Below are 16,116 nucleotides of genomic sequence, written 5' to 3' on the forward strand. Positions count from 1 at the left end.
AGAGCAAGGGTGAGAGAGTCATGACACTCAGACAGGCATACGATCCGGAATACCAGATCGTGCAAGGTGCGTTCAAAGATTCGATGATTCACTGAATTCTGCAATTCACATTACGTATCGCATTTCGCTGCGTTCTTCATCGATGCGAGAACCAAGAGATCCGTTGCTGAAAGTTTTATTTTCTTTTTTGTATAATTTTTCATCCTCGACTCGTTTGTGTGAAAAAAAGACAGTGCACGTGTGTACAGAGAAGACCTGCCGCTCTCGCGCACAGACCCTTCCCCAAGNGTAGTTCAATAATGATCCTTTCGCAGGTTCACCTACGAAAACCTTGTTACGACTTTTACTTCCTCTAAATGACCAAGTTCGTTCAACTTTTCAGCCAAGCAGTGCAGTCGCCCGCTCCGCAAAGCCGATCCGGAGACCTCACTAAGCCATTCAATCGGTAGTAGCGACGGGCGGTGTGTACAAAGGGCAGGGACGTAATCAACGCTTGCTGATGACAAACGCTTACTAGGTATTCCTCGTTGAAGAGCAATAATTGCAATGCTCTATCCCCATCACGACTGAGTTTCACAAGATTACCCAAGCCTTCCGGCCAAGGATTATGTAAAATAACTCGCTGGATCAGTCAGTGTAGCGCGCGTGCGGCCCAGAACATCTAAGGGCATCACAGACCTGTTATTGCCTCAAACTTCCGACACCTAAACGATGTCAGTCCCTCTAAGAAGAACCAAACGTCAGCACAAGGCCGACGGGTCTATTTAGCAGGTCAAGGTCTCGTTCGTTATCGGAATTAACCAGACAAATCACTCCACCAACTAAGAACGGCCATGCACCACCAACCACAAGATCAAGAAAGAGCTATCAATCTGTCAATCCTTTTTGTGTCTGGACCTGGTGAGTTTCCCCGTGTTGAGTCAAATTAAGCCGCAGGCTCCACACCTTGTGGTGCCCTTCCGTCAATTCCTTTAAGTTTCAACCTTGCGATCGTACTCCCCCCCGAACCTAGACTTAAAGATTTCTCTTTGGGTGCCAATGCAGTCATATCAATAAAACCTGCACTGATCCCCAGTCGGCATCGTTTACTGTCGAGACTACAACGGTATCTAATCGTTTTCGATCCCCCGACCTTCGTTCTTGATCAATGAGAGCATCCTTGGCAGATGCTTTCGCAGTAGTCCGTCTTCCGTCAATCCAAGAATTTCACCTCTAGCAACGGAATACGAATGCCCCCAACTGCCCCTATTCATCATTACGGCATCTCCAAGGCAACCAACAAAACAGAGACGCTGTCCTATTCTATTATTCCATGCTAATGTATTCGGGCACTAAATCGGCCTGCTTTGAACACTCTGATTTTTTCAAAGTAAACGTCTGAGCGGAGCAAACCGACAAGACGCACTGAAGCGACATCGGCGCCCACCAAGAGGTAAACCCGGACGAGTGACCAGTACACACGTACAAAAGACGCGGACCGGCTCGTCCGAGTCGAAGTTCGACTACGAGCTTTTTAACGGCAACAACTTTAATATACGCTATTGGAGCTGGAATTACCGCGGCTGCTGGCACCAGACTTGCCCTCCAATTGATCCTCGTTAAGGGATTTAAATTGTACTCATTCCAATTGCAAGACCCAAAAGAGCCCTACATTGTTATTTATTGTCACTATCTCCCCGAATCGGGATGGGATAATTTGCGCGCCTGCTGCACTCCTTAGATCTGAGGGCCGTTTCTCAGGCCCTCTCTCCGGAACCAAACCCTTATTTCCCGTTACCCGTCGTCACCATGGTAAGCCACTACCTTACCATCGAAAGTTGATAGGGCAGATATTTGAATGAAGCATCGCCAGCTCGAGGCCGTGCGATTCGACAAGTTATCATGATTCACCAAGCGCTGCTAAAAGAAGCGTTGATTTTGTATCTAATAAATACACCCCTTCCGTTGCCAGTCGGGGCTTTTCAGCATGTATTAGCTCTAGAATTACCACAGTTATCCATGTAGCAAGGAACCATCAAATAAACTATAACTGATTTAATGAGCCATTCGCAGTTTCACTGTATAAATTTGTTTACACTTAGACATGCATGGCTTAATCTTTGAGACAAGCATATGACTACTGGCAGGATCAACCAGGTATCTATCACTCCACCTCGTGCAAGCACGAGTGCCGCCAGTACCCNATCGTACTCGCGGGCGTGATTCACCTTATCTCGCTTGACGTTTGCNTTNGCATCCGTCAGCTCAGTTGGTCTCCGTCCTAGCATCTCCAACGACCCAGCCTGGATTCCAAGGAATACCAGACCGAGCCATCGTCGGTGAAGACAAACCTGTGAGCAGCTGCTCTGATCATCGATCAGCGCCGCTCACAGTCGGTTCTCCCATTCGGTGGTTTCTTGCACTTATAGTCTGGCCATAGGCAATCCAATCCACCTCTACATCCCCGTCACGCTTTCGCAAACGTAAACTAGGCCTTCAGCTTGTTGCGAAATCGCAACACACGCTGGAAGAATTCAGCTCGATTGACTAGCCGCGACCCTACTCGGCCACAGACGCTCCTCAATCCAAGCATTCGATTCCTTCGGTCCCTNTNGTNAGTCTGATCAGACGATTCGATTTGCATCTCTCTCGTCTCTTCATGAGTTGTCCAATATTTTTGGTCAGTCAGANTACACCAGATANTCTGTCGNGACTTTTCNTNGACATCTCNNTCTGCTCGCAGATTTAGTTGAGATCACCTTCATTCGCGTCGATTTGTACACACGACCCAGCGCGCACTAGCGCGCACTCGCTCAGTATCATCATCTGTCTTCCTGTCTTCGCCGACGCAATAGCACGCTCGCTTTGCTAACTCATCAGCTTCATTGTCAGACTACTGGTCATATGCATTGCTCTGGCCATCTCTCGACCCGTCATGACTTGGACACCGACTCGCTTGCNTATCGACAATCGCCTACCTTGAATATACATTCTCACNCTCANTGACATCACCGATCTTCCTCGCATCGTCTGCATCAGACAGAGCAAGCTAACGGAAACTTGGAAGATACGTACCCCGGTAGATTCGAGTCGGCAGATCAGTGTCGATTCAATCCTGCGCGGCATCTCTCTCGCCATTGCTCTCGCTGATGACGAATTGCGCACCTCGACTTGTCAATGCATGCATTCCCTACTACCATAGCCGTGGCTTGTCTCGAGAAATCAGTAAAGTTGTCTATCGACCATCGTCTGGCGCTGTGAGGACCATGGTCGGCATGTCCTTGCAGTCGGCCAAGCTTCAAGCTTTGACAAGTTGCATGCAGAGCGAGACTGGCAGGATCACCTTCCTGCTCCACTCACAAGCAGCTCAAAACCAAAGCACAGATTTAGCGATGAAATCAGCCCTTCACGACAACACTCTTATGGCCCGATCAAGACCACTGACGAGCATCTCTTTGCCGTTCGAGCCGAATGCAACCCCTGTCAGTTCGGCTTCATTGGTTGAGCTTGACAGAAGCGTCTCCCAAGTTTTGTTCTGGTATAGATTCGCCTCCGAGCCGACTGCAGCCAGGAATTGGGCAGACGCATCGAATGCAACCTTGTTGACCTTGCTCGTTGGCGTTGCAAGCTCGATAGATCTGGTATTAGCAAGCTTGCGCAGGTCGAATATCTCGATGGCGGCTCCTACATTGGCAGCGGCAGAAGCGAGGATGTAGCCGTTCTCGCTAAAGTCGAGACTGACGACAGCACCTGCACTCTTGTCTGCATGTGCGCTGAAGGTGGCAGCTTCTGAGCTTTGAGGCACGTTGTATACGCGTAGCTGCCCATCCTCCAGACCAACGCCGAGAAGCACGCCATCAGGATGCCAGGCGATGCTTGTGCACGGTATCGACCCGGGCACTGTTATACTGAGCACGTTCGCTGGCGCCTCGCCCTCGAGATCGTACAGAATCCAGGTACCATCAAGTGAGGCAGACGCAAACAAGCTGCCACAGGGGTGTATAGCCAAACCGGTAACATCGCTGGTGTGATCCGTCAACGTCGCCTGTACGACGTAGCTTGCCTTTGATTTTGAGCCTGCGTCCGGCGCCGACCAGATGCGGATGCTCTTGTCCGCACTGGCCGTGATGACATGTTTGGGCAGATCAAGGGAAGCATCCGAATCGACAAAGAGCGCCGCCGTAACCTTCTTGGTATGGCCCTTGAGTGTCGCAAGAATCTTGCCAGCTTTGCGATCGTAGATCTGCGCATGCTTATCGTTGCCGCCTGTCAGCACGAGATTGCTGTCACGAGCGATATCAAGCGCGGTGATGCCTGCCGGTTTTGCAGAATGCATGCTCGGTATGACTTCCTTTGGCGCAAAGGCTTTGACATCGGTCGGAGTCGCCCAGTCGGCTGCAGGTTTCCGCTTCTTGCGCGTTGCTGATAAGCTGCACGGTATCTGTCAGTTTGGCCTCTTGATGACCTGCCTCGAGATGCAAACCTTTCTGAGGTCTGCGTGATGCGCTGCGTGACGCTTTCAGGCAGTTTCGAAGAGACTGCTTCGTCCGACATCTCGGTATCCGCAGTGCCGTTGGCAGGCGCAACGCCCAATGTAGTCTGCACGCTCGCGAGGGCGCTGTGACGTGACGTTGGTCAGCGCGGCGTAGAAGCAGGACGCAAAGCCTGACTCTCTGGCCTGATCGCGCTCCTTCATGATGCGCGCAAGGACGCGCATGGCCGCATCTTCCTTGTACAGTGCATGCGACAGCTCTTGCCGGAGCTGAGTGGTCGTCTTTCTGAGCGCATGGGTTTCGAGCATCAACTGTAAGTGACTCGAGTCAGCGTGGCGCTGCATCAGAGCCAGAAGACGACCTACGGCATTCCATTCATTTTGCAAGGCGTGCAACAGACTCGGCACGCTGGACAGCGTGGGCGGTCTGGGAGGTGCGGCAGGTGCAGAGGGCGCTGATTGACGAAGAGCAAAGTCAGCACAAAGCCATGCCACGGCTAGAGGCTCAGCGAGGGGCAGCGTGGGTTCGGTCAGAATAACAGAACAGTGATCTCAACGCCGGTCGAGATGACCGACTCAACATCAGCCTTCTAGTCCTTGAGTTTTGATTCTTGGCGACTCATCAGGAGAAAAGCGAGAGGCGGGGCGGAAGAGAGAGCTGAGCGAGGGCCGACTGACATGTCTTGACATCGATCAAGTCTTCCTCAGCTAGCTCCTGCCCCGTCACTGGATCCTTGCCATCGTTCTCCCTGTGTCGGACGGTCAGCTCTTGCCTCTCGAGCGTGTGCACACGGCCCACCTGATGTATTTGACAATCAGCTCCTTTTCGTAGATCAAGCCGCTCTTGACAGATACGACTGGATAGATCGGCGGACCGCCCGAGATTGCGCAGAACATTTGGCTGCTCGACTGGTGAGCGAGCTCACTCCAGAGGCAGCCTGTTGCGGTCTTTACTGACTCGGGCTTCGGGCTAATTGCGACGCGCCAGCGAGACTCTAGCTCTCGCGCGAGTTGGCGGCCAAGAGGAGCAGCAGTCTTTGTAGCGTTCAGGCCGGGTGAAAGAGGCTGTCACAGGCAGCGATACGACCAGCAGAGGCTCAAGCATAGCCAGCGGGGGTAAGCAGATCAACATTGCGAGAGAAGCAGCTCTGACAGCTGCTCGACTAGCGCTCATTCTGGCACCGCTTTGGCGACATGCAGTCCATCCACAACTCTATTCAGACACAGTTTTGGCTCGCAAGAGACTATCTCTCCCCCGTTCTTCGCGAGAGCAGATTCAGGGAGCACGGGCAGATCACGCCAGCCGAATTTGTAGCTGCTGGCGATTTCCTGACCTACAAGTTCCCGACCTGGCAATGGGCGCCGGGCGACAAGTCCAAGCAGCGCGACTTTCTTCCGGATGACAAGCAGTTTCTGATCTCGCGCAGTGGTACGCGGCCAGCTTATCACTTCGGCGAGTGTGATCATTGACGAGCGCAGTGCCATGTCTCCGACGATGCTCCCAGATGGTCTACACCGACGCAGACGAGGACGCCGAGGCGCTGATGCGCTTCGATCTGGATGGTGAGCAAGGTGAAGAGGGCGATGAGTGGGTCGCGACCCACACGGGCGGCTCCGGTAGTGCGTAGGCAAGTTCCGCCTCAGAAGAAGCAGCTAACACGGCAGGGCAGACAAGCGAACAAGTACCGGCTCTGTTGAGCAGTCCATGAGGGAGATTCCAGAGATAGAGGGCTCGCCGGAGCGTAAGCTCCGCACGAACCTCGGCAAGCTTGCAATCGACGATCAGAACGAGCAAGCGCCAGCAGACGATGATATCCCGGACATGGACGAGATACCTGACATGGACGAAGAGGAGGATGATGCGCTCGATGCAGGTGGCATGACAGAGGCGGAAGATACCGCCGCTGTTCGACAGGAAGTCGCTAGCCCGTCAGTAGTCACATCCTCGTGATCACGCTTGCGTGCTGATCATAGAAATAGTACTGACGAAACTGCGAGCAAAGGCAACGATAACCTGCTGAGTGTGCGCACCTACGATTGCTACATCACCTACGATAAGTACTACCAAACGCCTCGAATGTGGCTCAACGGATTCGATGAACACAAACGCTTGCTCAAGCCCCAGCTCGTCTTTCAGGATATCAGCACAGATTATGCGCAAAAGACGGTCACCATCGAGCCCTTCCCACATCTGAGCGGTATCAGCATGGCCAGCGTCCATCCTTGCAAACATGCCAACGTGATGAAGAAAGTCATTGATAGGATGAACGCGAGCGTAGTCGATGTTCAGCGGAAGGAACTTCAGAAAGAAAAGGCAGAGGGCAAGAAGAGTAAGACCTGGGGCCTTGGCGGCGTCGTGAAGAAAGCAACACATCATGGCAAATCAAAGAAAGATGTCTCGCCTTCGACCAGCGTAGCAGACACAAGCGACGACGCGATGGAGCAACCGGAAGGCTTGCGCGTCGATCAGTATCTGCTCGTCTTTCTCAAGTTCATGGCATCGATTGTGCCCACCATCGAGGTAGATGCTACCGCTGCCTTCTAGAATAGATCATGGACCATTACGAAGTAACGTGTTGTTGTCTTCAGAAGCATACATACGACATTGCCACTCTCAATCGGCACAACAATATCGCGGCTAGCGCGTGCAACGAATGATGTGCAGATGCTCACGTCCAGCTCTGCGCTTCAGACTGATCTGAGCGAAGAAGTGCCGACTGTTGAGACTCTCGATGATAGCTTGCGGATCGTTCTGCGAAATCGCTACTAGATAGAATATGCCGCGAGCCGACAGCAGGTCCTGTTCGAGCGTCAGCCTGTCCTTGCCATGCGCTGACTTGGCTGACTGGCAAAGCATCAAGGACGCGATTCGTGACTGTCATGCCTCCATCGCCGCCCGCCCAGGCACCTTGTACATCTTTGCCCATCTGTGCTTCAAGTTGCTCGTCCTCTTCCGTCTCCACGTAAGGCGGATTGAAGATGAGTACGTCGATGCGCCCTTTCAGGCGGTCTTTCAGGCCACTGAAGAGATCCGCTTGTGCTATGTCCACAGCCACCTTGTTCGCTATCAGCTATGGCACTGCGAATCTTGTGTGTCGCTCGCCTCATTCCGAGCAGCCGTGCGGGCCGTGGCTGAGCATGCATAAGGATTGAGATCAGTCGCGAGGAAGACTGGATAGACTGAGTAACGAGCTTGACGGTGTGTCATGCCACGTACGATGCTGGTTCCCAATGATCTTTGCCAGGAATGCGGACACACAGCCTGACCCTGAGCTGTGACGGGAGAATCAGGCCGTTCGGTTGCACGGCTGTAGAGGCACAAACCCTAGTTCGAGGCAGACGCAATGTTGACGCGATCGGAGCCAAGCTGCGTCAAGCTCAAGGGCATCAAGGAGGACGAATGTATCCTCGGCTGGCTCATACACATGCTCCCAATCCGCCCTCGTCAGATGTGACAAGTCAGGCGTGGCGAGCATGCATGAATGAGTGCATCAGCAAAAATCACTGCATCGATATCATCGATGACGCGCGGGGCTGCGCGACGTGACGTGGCAATCCCTCATTGAGCATCCCGACCAATGCGTTATGACAGGCTACAGGTGAGAGCTCGGACTGGAGAACTCAACCAGCATCTTGCCTGTGTTGGCGCCTTCGAAGAGGCCAACAAGTCCGCCTGGACAAGACTCGATGCCCTTGAGCTTGGTCTCCTTGCGCTTGATTTTGCCCTCTGCTAACCAACCTGCGATCTCTTTCGCCGCGTCCGCGTACCGACTTTCATACTCGAATACGATGAAGCCTTCCATCCTAGCCTTGAAGGCAATCAAGGCGGGATACGCCGTCAGTCCCTGGCCTTCTTCGCCGTTGTAGCCAGCTATTGCGCCGCAGAGCACCACGCGGGCCTTGGGCCGCATTCTCTGAAGAGCAATGTTGAGCTGCTCGCCGCCGACGTTGTCAAAGAAGACGTCAAATAAGGGTATCGACCTAAGCTTAGCCTTGAAGTCGGCGTCTTTGTAGTTGAGAACTTGGTCGACCTTGCATTCGCTGCGTAGGAAGTCGCACTTTTCTGTCGTGCCCGCGATACCAATCACCTTGCACCCCTTTAGCTTTGCGATCTGGCACGCCATGGAACCAACGGCACCAGCAGCGCCAGAGACGAGCACCGTCTCCCCAGCTTTGACTTTGCCGACTTCGAGGAGACCGAAGTAGGCTGTCAGGCCTGTCAAGCCCAGAGCGCCCAGCCAGTCGTTCCTGGTCGCGCCTTTGGGAGTCTCTATCTTCTGAAGCTCCTTGGCGGGCACGACTGCGACCTCTTGCCACCCCAGCGTGCCATAGACGCTGTCGCCTTGCTTGAGCTTCTTTACGGACTTGCCGACAGCGATGACGGTACCAAGACCGCCTGCTCGCATGACCTCGCCTATTTTGACGGGCGGCACGTAAGAGCGGATGTCATTGAGCCAGCCTCGCATTGCCTGAGCGAACGCATAGGGGTCAGCGCGCGTCACGCGAGTATTGTTGGTAGACGTACGGGATCGAGCGAGACTGTATCGACCTTGATGAGCACATCGTCGGGCGAAATGTCGCTTGCAGACGGCGTGGACACTCTTTCGAGCTTGAATGTCCCGCTTTCCAATGATGGATCGATGCCCTTCTTCGGTCGCTGCGACAGTACAATCTGAGAGTGCTGACTCATCTTGCCAGCGCTTTACCGCGAAGTAGACGGGTTCGCAAGCGCCTTGCCGGCGTGCAATTGCCGGAAGACTGGGGACATTCGTGGGGAGAAGCTGAGAAAAGACGTGACGCGCTCGCAGCGATCGACTGCTGTTGCAGCTGTCGTTGCCCAACGCAAACTTCGAGTCGTCACTAGCGTAGACAGTCATCAGCCAAGACGACGGACCAAGTGCTCGACACCAAGATGCTTCCGGCAGACACGGTCAGTCGCTCTTCTAGCCCCGTCTCCTCGGTCTGCCGTCCGTGGGAGCTGCTCCTGCCCAATCCTTATCGCCTGTGCCCCATCCTGCCTCTGCTCGTCAGTCTTTGTTTGACGGCGGCCTGTCAAGCTCAATCGAGTAAGCACTGGCTTGCGACGTCGATCGCGACGTCGTTGACAAGCTGCTTGTCGTCAAGCGAACTGATAGGAGATCAAGCCCAAACGTGGGCAGAACATTGCGCCCTCCATGGCTCGCGTGAGCTCGGCAGTATTCCGTCAAGCTTGCGGGGACAAGCACTGCGATACGTTCTGCGAATGTCAGCTGTGGCGCTCCGGTCTGCGGTCCCCCTGTCAGAGCTCCCTCGCGTCGCACAGATTTCCTCTTTATTAGCAAGGGCTGACAGGCATGCCGGAACTTCCTCAGATCGGATCTCAGCTGGAATGGCTCTCGACGCTCTCGATCCCACCCGCGGTAGAGGACGGTCTGAATCCAAAGTTCTTGCGCAAAGTAAGTCAGCCCGGAAAAAAAAGTCTGCTTGTCCATGTGCTGACATTGCGGGCAGACATCCATCATCGCTACCATTGGTCGGTCAAGCACTGACAAACGACATCTTCGCTGACCACATCAAGCTACCAGGTCCCAAGACGAACAGTCCAGAGATGATCACCAAGCTGAGACAGACTGGCATCAACGTCGGTCAGTCTTTGCGCGCTTTCAAGCCCTTGCATCACTGACAATACTGCCGGATAGTCCGTATGAACTTTTCGCATGGCTCGTATGAATACCATCAGAGCGTCATCGACAACACACGCAAAGCCGAAGCCGCCTCGGAGGGTCGCCCTCTGGCCATCGCTCTCGACACCGCAAGTCGCGTCCTTGCCATAGGAGGCATGACTGACAGTGAAGTTCACAGAAAGGGCCAGAGATCCGCACGGGTAACATGATCAACGATGCCGACATCAAAATCGATGCAGGCCATAGGATGACTATCACGACTGACCCCGCCTACGCTGACAAATGCGACGACAAGATCATGTACATCGATTACAAGAATTTGCCAAAGATGATCGAAGAAGGCAAGCCCATCTTTATCGATGACGGCATCCTCGCCTTCAAGGTTCTCTCCGTCGCGGCCGACAATGTCACCGTCCAGGTCGAGTCGATCAACAATGGCACACTTTCATCTCGCAAGGGCGTCAATCTGCCCGGCACAGACGTCGACCTGCCCGCGATCTCACAGAAAGATCAAGATGACATCGCCTTTGGCGTCAAAAACGGCGTCGACATGATCTTTGCTTCCTTTATCAGACGCGGCGAAGATGTCAGGGAGATCCGCCGTTACCTTGGCGAGGCGGGCAAGAACGTCAAGATTGTCAGCAAGATCGAATCCGTTCAAGGCGTTGCCAATTTCGATGAGATCCTCAAAGAGACAGACGGCATCATGGTCGCTCGTGGTGATCTCGGCATCGAGATCCCGGCAAGTCAGGTGTTCATGGCGCAAAAGATGATGATCGCAAAATGCCAAGTCATCGGCAAGCCTTCGATCTGCGCAACCCAGATGCTTGAATCTATGACGGTCAGCTTCCCGGGCTCGCGTGCGCTCTCAGCTGACCCACGCATAGTACAACCCCCGCCCGACGCGCGCAGAAGTGTCGGATGTGGCCAATGCTGTCCTCGATGGCGCAGACTGCGTCATGCTCTCGGGCGAGACAGCGAAGGGATCTTATCCCTTGCAAGCAGGTCAGCGTTGCCTGGAATCTTGTCCGCGCTTTGGCTAACGCCTGCGCCGCGGTATCAGTCCAGATGATGGCAGAGACATGCTACCTTGCTGAATCCACAATCTGCTACCCTCCTCTCTTCAACGAACTCCGTTCGCTGACACCTCGCCCAACGGCCACCACAGAGACTGTTGCCATTTCGGCAGTGGCAGCTTCGCTCGAACAAAAGGCAGGCGCAATCATCGTCATGTCCACAAGCGGCAATACAGCTCGTTTGATCAGCAAATATCGACCCTCTGTGCCCATCCTGACAGGTGCGGCGACGAATAGACCCAATCGGCTAGCGCTGATAGGAGTGCAGTCACACGAAATGACCAAACTGCTCGTCAGATCCACTTGCATCGCGGCTGCTATCCGTTCCTCTACTCCGAACCTCGACCTGAATCTGACGAGGGCTGGCAAGTTGACGTAAGCTTCTGTTGATGCTGTCACGGCTATCGTTGACGGCAGGAGTAGATTGACAACCGCATTCGCTTCGGCCTGAGCAGGGCCTTGCAATTGGGCGTCGTAAAGCACGGGCAGACCGTCATTGCAGTACAAGGCTGGAAGTCTCAGAGCTTCAACACCAAGTAAGCACCTCGCATGAACGTCTGCGCTGTGCTCATCTGTCTGCAACAGCACTATGAGAATCCTCTCAGTACCGACAGAACAGAGCGGCTTCGAGCTCAAGCCATGCTAGCTTGACCAGATAGAGGGAAAGGATCGAAAAGCCATGCTTGTACTCTTTGCAGCTCAATGGACAACATTTTTCAGTGCATCATCGCTGCGACTGCTGTCGCGCCCATTCGATGATGGCTCTTACAGGACGACCGCTCATACCGACACGTTCGTAATCGTTTAGCGCCTTTGTATACTGCATGACCGGCGCCGTGTCGATGTGAGCCCAGCGCACCGTATCGGTTGGTTCTTTATCTTTCGAATTGCAGGCTAAGCCTGCCACGTGCTCACGCAGAAACCTGACGCACGCGTGTTCTCAGCCCGCTGTTTACAGTCCACTAGGAATGCTTACATGGCCGCAGTGATACTGCCTCCGTAGCGGCCGCCTGTGTTGCAAAGATCTGCGCCAGTATGATTTATCCAGTTGAGATACTCATCGTCCAGTGGCATGCGCCAAAAGCGGTCATGCTCTGCTCTGCCAGCCGCCTCGAGTTCGTGCCAGAGGTCGTCTGAACTTGCATACACGGCTGCATAGACTTGTCCAAGCGCGATCATCGCTGCTCCCGTCAGTGTGGCCGCGTCGATAATCGTGGAAGGATGATAGGTCGTTGCGACATAGTCGAGCGCGTCTCCGAGCACAAGCCGACCTGCTCAACCCATTCAGCTCGTGGACATATGCTCCACGGAGTGCGATTACCTTCGGCATCAGTGTTGTCGACTTCGACTGTCTTGCCGGAGCGAGCGGTGATGATGTCGCCCGGTTTCGTAGCCTTTCCGCTCGGCATATTCTCGGTGAGGGGCGTAACGAAGACAATCTTCACAGGCAGCTTCAGTTGCACGATAGCGTGAAGGGCAGACAGTAAATTGGCAGCCCCGCCCATGTCCGATCGCATCGCTTTCATATCTGCACCTGGCTTGAGGGAGATACCGCCCGAGTCAAAGGTGATGCCTTTGCCAACAAAGGCGATAGGCTGCTTGTCCACTGCGCCTTCGTAGATGATTTCGAGGAATCTGCAAGGCTCGTCCGAGCCGGCGGCCACACTGAGGAACATATTCATGCGTTCTTTCTTTGCCCATTCTGCATCATGGACGTTCAGGGTGACGTTGGCATGGCCCTTGAAGAGTTCCTGGGCGCGCTCGCAGAACACAGTAGGCGTGCAGAGATTGGCTGGCAGCTCCTGAAGCTCTCTGCAGAGATTCTGGGCCTCAGAGTAGATCTTGCCCGTTTGCCAATCGAGACCGACATCGATTGACAAAGGCTGGATGGATGCGTCACTTGCAAGCTCGAGCTTGGCAGCCTTGGCAGTAGCGAGGGCAGTCTTTGCCTTGTCCGACGTTTTGAGGTTCCAGGCAAACAGTGCGAGATGAGCGCCCGTTGCTGCAGCATGGGCCGAGTAGACCGGATCGATCTTGATCGACTCCTCATGATCTCTGAGTTGCTTTGCGGCCGTGGCGGCGAGCTTGCGGGAGACTTCTCTCTTCTCATACTCTGTCTTGGGCTCCTTCTCCCCGACCCCGAGTGCAAGGACAGTCTGCTTCCTGTCACCAACGCCATAGAACAAGCGAGACTCGCCGTGCTTCGACTTTGCCTTGCTGGTCGACCACAGCTCCTTGACATCGGCCAAAGATGACTGGCTGAGAGGGGTACCGTCTGGCTTGACGGCGATGCTCGTCGCCATCGTTCGAAGATGTATCGCTGGCTTGGAGGGACGAAGACAATGCCGGAGCATGCGATGGCCGGACCGCGTGGCAACGATGGCACGCGAACAAGCGAGCGTGGCCAGCCTGCCTGCCAGCGCCTTGCCAACAATGAGATGACGACGACGAGCGCTGGCCTGGCGAGCTCACCCAGGCAGGACCGTCCTCTGCCGGCGAGCAGACGACAATGGAAGCAACAGCTCGGCGAGCTCCTCGAACACGCTGAGCATCGTTTCGGCGATTTGCGCTGGGTTCTCGCAGATGGAACGCAAATATGGGCGCACAAAGCGATCGTCTACTCTCGTTCGAGCGCCCGCTTCAAGGCCAAGTTCCTAGCTTCCGCCAGCCATTCGAACGGCAAGCAGAATGCAAGTCCCTCTGAGCACCATCAGCGCGAACGCACACCATCAGACCGACATGTTTCCAACGGCACGACGACCACGACAGTCAAGACATCTGTGCGCTTGGATGACTATGATGTTGCGCTCCTCAAGGCTCACTTGCTCTACTTCTACACCGCCGAGAGATTGCGCGACGTTGACGCCTTTCTGTCTGATGAGCCAGACGAGATCTCCACGGCGCCCCACCTGGAAGCCCAGCGCATCGAGCGCCTTTCGGAAGTAGGTCCCCGACCTTCTGCGCGCGTTCTCGGGCTGAGCAATCCGACAGGACTTCCTCTATCTGTGGCGCTCGCAATTGTTCGCAGATGTGAAGCTGACTATCGAGGACGAGAATGATGGTTCAGCAGAAGGGATTGCTATGTCTGCCCATCGCGCTATACTCTGTTCGCGATGTACATACTTCTCAGCACTCGTTCTGTCGCCTTACGCGGACTCGCATCAGAACGCCTATGCCCTGCCTTCGCCACCATTCACACGCCAGGCCATACATTTCGTGCTTGGGTACTTCTACTGCGGCTCGGTCCGCTTTACTTCCAAGACAGTAGACTTGGCGACCGCCATGCAGATATGGCGTTGCGCAGAGTATCTCGGCTCAGAGGATCTGAAGACAGAGATCGAACGGGAGATCGAGTCCATGTGTCACGGCTTTCGCAACTTTACCGGCGCATCAGCGAGACGAGCAGCAAAGATTTTCGCCTTTTGCGAATCGCCCGATGTCTTTTGTCGGCGATTACAAGAAGGCTCTCGCAAGGTCGTGACCACCGCCTGGGGCGAGGCTTGGGCTCAAGAGATCGGTGCCCTTGATCAAGCTACGCAGCAGAGCCTAGTTCTTGAGGTTTGTGCTCACACAACAGCGACAACACTATGCGATGCCATCAGAGCCAAGCGAACGCTTCAGAATCGTATCGATGCTCACGGCAAGCATAGCTGGGCTCAGCATCTGGCTGCTATGCTCGAACCCATATCGGAACGCGTCACTACGGTCGTCCAGACCTCGCTGGACGATATCTTGTGCTCGCCCAGCTTTACTGCCTTGCTCAGTGGTGTCGACTTCTCAGACGATGCGCTCGAGGAGCTATTCGATACCGTCGGTAGCCAGCCGACCATCGAGACGGCCGCAACGACGTATGTAGCGCTTTGCAAGCATCGTGCCACGATCGAGCACGACGGTGCGGCACGCACGCGCGAAGCGTCTGAGCGTGCACTCGACCGCATTACTCGCTTCCTCAAAGCTCGCTGGCCCGCTATGCACCAAGCCGGCTCATTCGCTCATCAGTCGTCGGCGAATTTGCAGGATATTGCAGACGCCTTGCATATATCAGTGGCTGATTTGACGGCACATGTGCCTAAGCAGCATCCTCACAAGAGCAGATTGCCTGCTACTGATCCTACGCGTCCATCAAGACTGTTGTCGACGGACAGCAAAATATCGACGTATCGTAAGCCGGTGTCTAGAGCAGAATCTGCTAGCGTCATAAGGACAACCCGACGAGAGGGCGGCGCTTCTCGCGCCATGTCTGAATCGCAAGCGCCTTCTCACGCACGCTCTCTCGGCCTGGCGGGATATTCCTCGAGCCCTCGCATCAATGAATCACGCAAAACGACCGCCGCACGGCCGACGAGTGCGGCGCCGGTCATGGGCACACACCAGATCAATGGACTTTCGCATGCCATGAGCAAGCTGGCAACTGTCGACGACTCTCCTGTCGCCACGACATCTCGTTCACGCGCAGCATCGACCAGCAATCAGGCGATCCTCGAAGTCGACACAGGCTCACCTCGCACGTCAGCCGCGGTCGACTGGGATCCCACAGAGCATGGTACTGAGCTCAGCGAAGGCATTCCTTGCGTCGTCATGCTCGATCATCCACCGGGTACGAAGCTGCGCGCCTCTGTGCACTATCTGGGCGAGGTCCATTTTGCGCCTGGCGCGTGGGTGGGCTTGGAGGTGCATGACGAGACCCTGCCGGTCATGGAGGAGGACATCGATCCGGCTTTGCGAGTACGTTGGACGGACGGATCAGTGGATGGTATACGGTACTTTGCCACCTCGTTGGCCCTGAAGCGCCTCCACGAGGCTTTCGAGGCGGATGCTCAGTCCCAGCAACACATGCCATCTGGGTCACACAAGCAAAGTCTATTCGTTCGACCTGATCAGGTCGTGTATGTATTTTGACGGACCG

At 54.7% G+C, this 16,116-nt stretch overlaps 8 protein-coding genes across 8 annotated transcripts, besides 9 other annotated features; 4 read left to right on the forward strand and 4 right to left on the reverse strand.

Moving 5' to 3' along the window:
* Positions 1 to 320: 320 nt before the first annotated feature.
* Positions 321 to 523: a sequence feature (Protein overlapping with rRNA (L969DRAFT_47931, KEI39783.1) was converted to a misc_feature.).
* A 96-nt stretch (positions 524 to 619) lies between these two features.
* Positions 620 to 689: a sequence feature (Protein overlapping with rRNA (L969DRAFT_47931, KEI39783.1) was converted to a misc_feature.).
* A 144-nt stretch (positions 690 to 833) lies between these two features.
* Positions 834 to 919: a sequence feature (Protein overlapping with rRNA (L969DRAFT_47457, KEI39784.1) was converted to a misc_feature.).
* Positions 920 to 976: 57 nt separating this feature from the next.
* Positions 977 to 1,115: a sequence feature (Protein overlapping with rRNA (L969DRAFT_47457, KEI39784.1) was converted to a misc_feature.).
* Positions 1,116 to 1,152: 37 nt separating this feature from the next.
* Positions 1,153 to 1,320: a sequence feature (Protein overlapping with rRNA (L969DRAFT_47457, KEI39784.1) was converted to a misc_feature.).
* A 62-nt stretch (positions 1,321 to 1,382) lies between these two features.
* Positions 1,383 to 1,432: a sequence feature (Protein overlapping with rRNA (L969DRAFT_47457, KEI39784.1) was converted to a misc_feature.).
* A 38-nt stretch (positions 1,433 to 1,470) lies between these two features.
* Positions 1,471 to 1,597: a sequence feature (Protein overlapping with rRNA (L969DRAFT_47457, KEI39784.1) was converted to a misc_feature.).
* Positions 1,598 to 1,634: 37 nt separating this feature from the next.
* Positions 1,635 to 1,816: a sequence feature (Protein overlapping with rRNA (L969DRAFT_47457, KEI39784.1) was converted to a misc_feature.).
* A 42-nt stretch (positions 1,817 to 1,858) lies between these two features.
* Positions 1,859 to 2,033: a sequence feature (Protein overlapping with rRNA (L969DRAFT_47457, KEI39784.1) was converted to a misc_feature.).
* Positions 2,034 to 2,263: 230 nt separating this feature from the next.
* Positions 2,264 to 2,419, forward strand: L969DRAFT_47688 (uncharacterized protein; the record flags this gene model as incomplete). The annotated part of the gene is made up of 1 exon (XM_014712926.1): positions 2,264 to 2,419. A coding segment is annotated over one exon (156 nt), but the record flags the coding sequence as incomplete, so codon positions are not given.
* Positions 2,420 to 2,896: 477 nt separating this feature from the next.
* Positions 2,897 to 5,371, reverse strand: L969DRAFT_72884 (uncharacterized protein; the record flags this gene model as incomplete). The annotated part of the gene is made up of 6 exons (XM_014712927.1): positions 2,897 to 4,409; positions 4,463 to 4,597; positions 4,650 to 4,783; positions 4,838 to 4,926; positions 5,150 to 5,220; positions 5,271 to 5,371. 6 exons carry the CDS (start codon positions 5,366 to 5,368, stop codon positions 3,386 to 3,388), a joined length of 1,551 nt encoding a protein of 516 aa, XP_014568413.1. The 3' UTR covers positions 2,897 to 3,385.
* Positions 5,372 to 5,475: 104 nt separating this feature from the next.
* On the forward strand, positions 5,476 to 7,365 carry L969DRAFT_86375 (uncharacterized protein). The gene is made up of 6 exons (XM_014712928.1): positions 5,476 to 5,587; positions 5,639 to 5,900; positions 5,951 to 6,091; positions 6,142 to 6,400; positions 6,452 to 7,271; positions 7,318 to 7,365. Exons 2-5 carry the CDS (start codon positions 5,666 to 5,668, stop codon positions 7,014 to 7,016), a joined length of 1,200 nt encoding a protein of 399 aa, XP_014568414.1. The 5' UTR covers positions 5,476 to 5,587; positions 5,639 to 5,665; the 3' UTR covers positions 7,017 to 7,271; positions 7,318 to 7,365.
* Positions 7,110 to 7,947, reverse strand: L969DRAFT_93630 (uncharacterized protein; the record flags this gene model as incomplete). Its single annotated transcript, XM_014712929.1, has 5 exons — positions 7,110 to 7,271; positions 7,318 to 7,527; positions 7,575 to 7,642; positions 7,689 to 7,744; positions 7,796 to 7,947. The coding sequence occupies 5 exons, from the start codon at positions 7,945 to 7,947 to the stop codon at positions 7,110 to 7,112; spliced, it is 648 nt and encodes a 215-aa protein (XP_014568415.1).
* Positions 7,806 to 9,275, reverse strand: L969DRAFT_379003 (uncharacterized protein). Its single transcript, XM_014712930.1, has 2 exons — positions 8,997 to 9,275; positions 7,806 to 8,940 (listed from the first exon to the last, which is right to left on the reverse strand). Exons 1-2 carry the CDS (start codon positions 9,159 to 9,161, stop codon positions 8,065 to 8,067), a joined length of 1,041 nt encoding a protein of 346 aa, XP_014568416.1. The 5' UTR covers positions 9,162 to 9,275; the 3' UTR covers positions 7,806 to 8,064.
* Positions 9,276 to 9,486: 211 nt separating this feature from the next.
* On the forward strand, positions 9,487 to 12,238 carry L969DRAFT_72894 (uncharacterized protein). Its single transcript, XM_014712931.1, has 10 exons — positions 9,487 to 9,906; positions 9,962 to 9,983; positions 10,036 to 10,095; positions 10,150 to 10,262; positions 10,313 to 10,975; positions 11,022 to 11,139; positions 11,198 to 11,431; positions 11,479 to 11,585; positions 11,634 to 11,746; positions 11,796 to 12,238. The coding sequence occupies exons 1-10, from the start codon at positions 9,805 to 9,807 to the stop codon at positions 11,854 to 11,856; spliced, it is 1,593 nt and encodes a 530-aa protein (XP_014568417.1). The 5' UTR covers positions 9,487 to 9,804; the 3' UTR covers positions 11,857 to 12,238.
* L969DRAFT_23046 (uncharacterized protein) lies at positions 11,935 to 13,513 on the reverse strand (the record flags this gene model as incomplete). Its single annotated transcript, XM_014712906.1, has 3 exons — positions 11,935 to 12,133; positions 12,187 to 12,481; positions 12,532 to 13,513. The coding sequence occupies 3 exons, from the start codon at positions 13,511 to 13,513 to the stop codon at positions 11,935 to 11,937; spliced, it is 1,476 nt and encodes a 491-aa protein (XP_014568392.1).
* A 54-nt stretch (positions 13,514 to 13,567) lies between these two features.
* Positions 13,568 to 16,109, forward strand: L969DRAFT_93634 (uncharacterized protein; the record flags this gene model as incomplete). Its single annotated transcript, XM_014712932.1, has 2 exons — positions 13,568 to 14,152; positions 14,202 to 16,109. 2 exons carry the CDS (start codon positions 13,568 to 13,570, stop codon positions 16,107 to 16,109), a joined length of 2,493 nt encoding a protein of 830 aa, XP_014568418.1.
* Positions 16,110 to 16,116: the final 7 nt, after the last annotated feature.

Source organism: Mixia osmundae, assembly GCF_000708205.1.
Source record: "Mixia osmundae IAM 14324 unplaced genomic scaffold scaffold_4, whole genome shotgun sequence".
Taxonomy (NCBI): Eukaryota; Fungi; Basidiomycota; class Mixiomycetes; order Mixiales; family Mixiaceae; genus Mixia; species Mixia osmundae.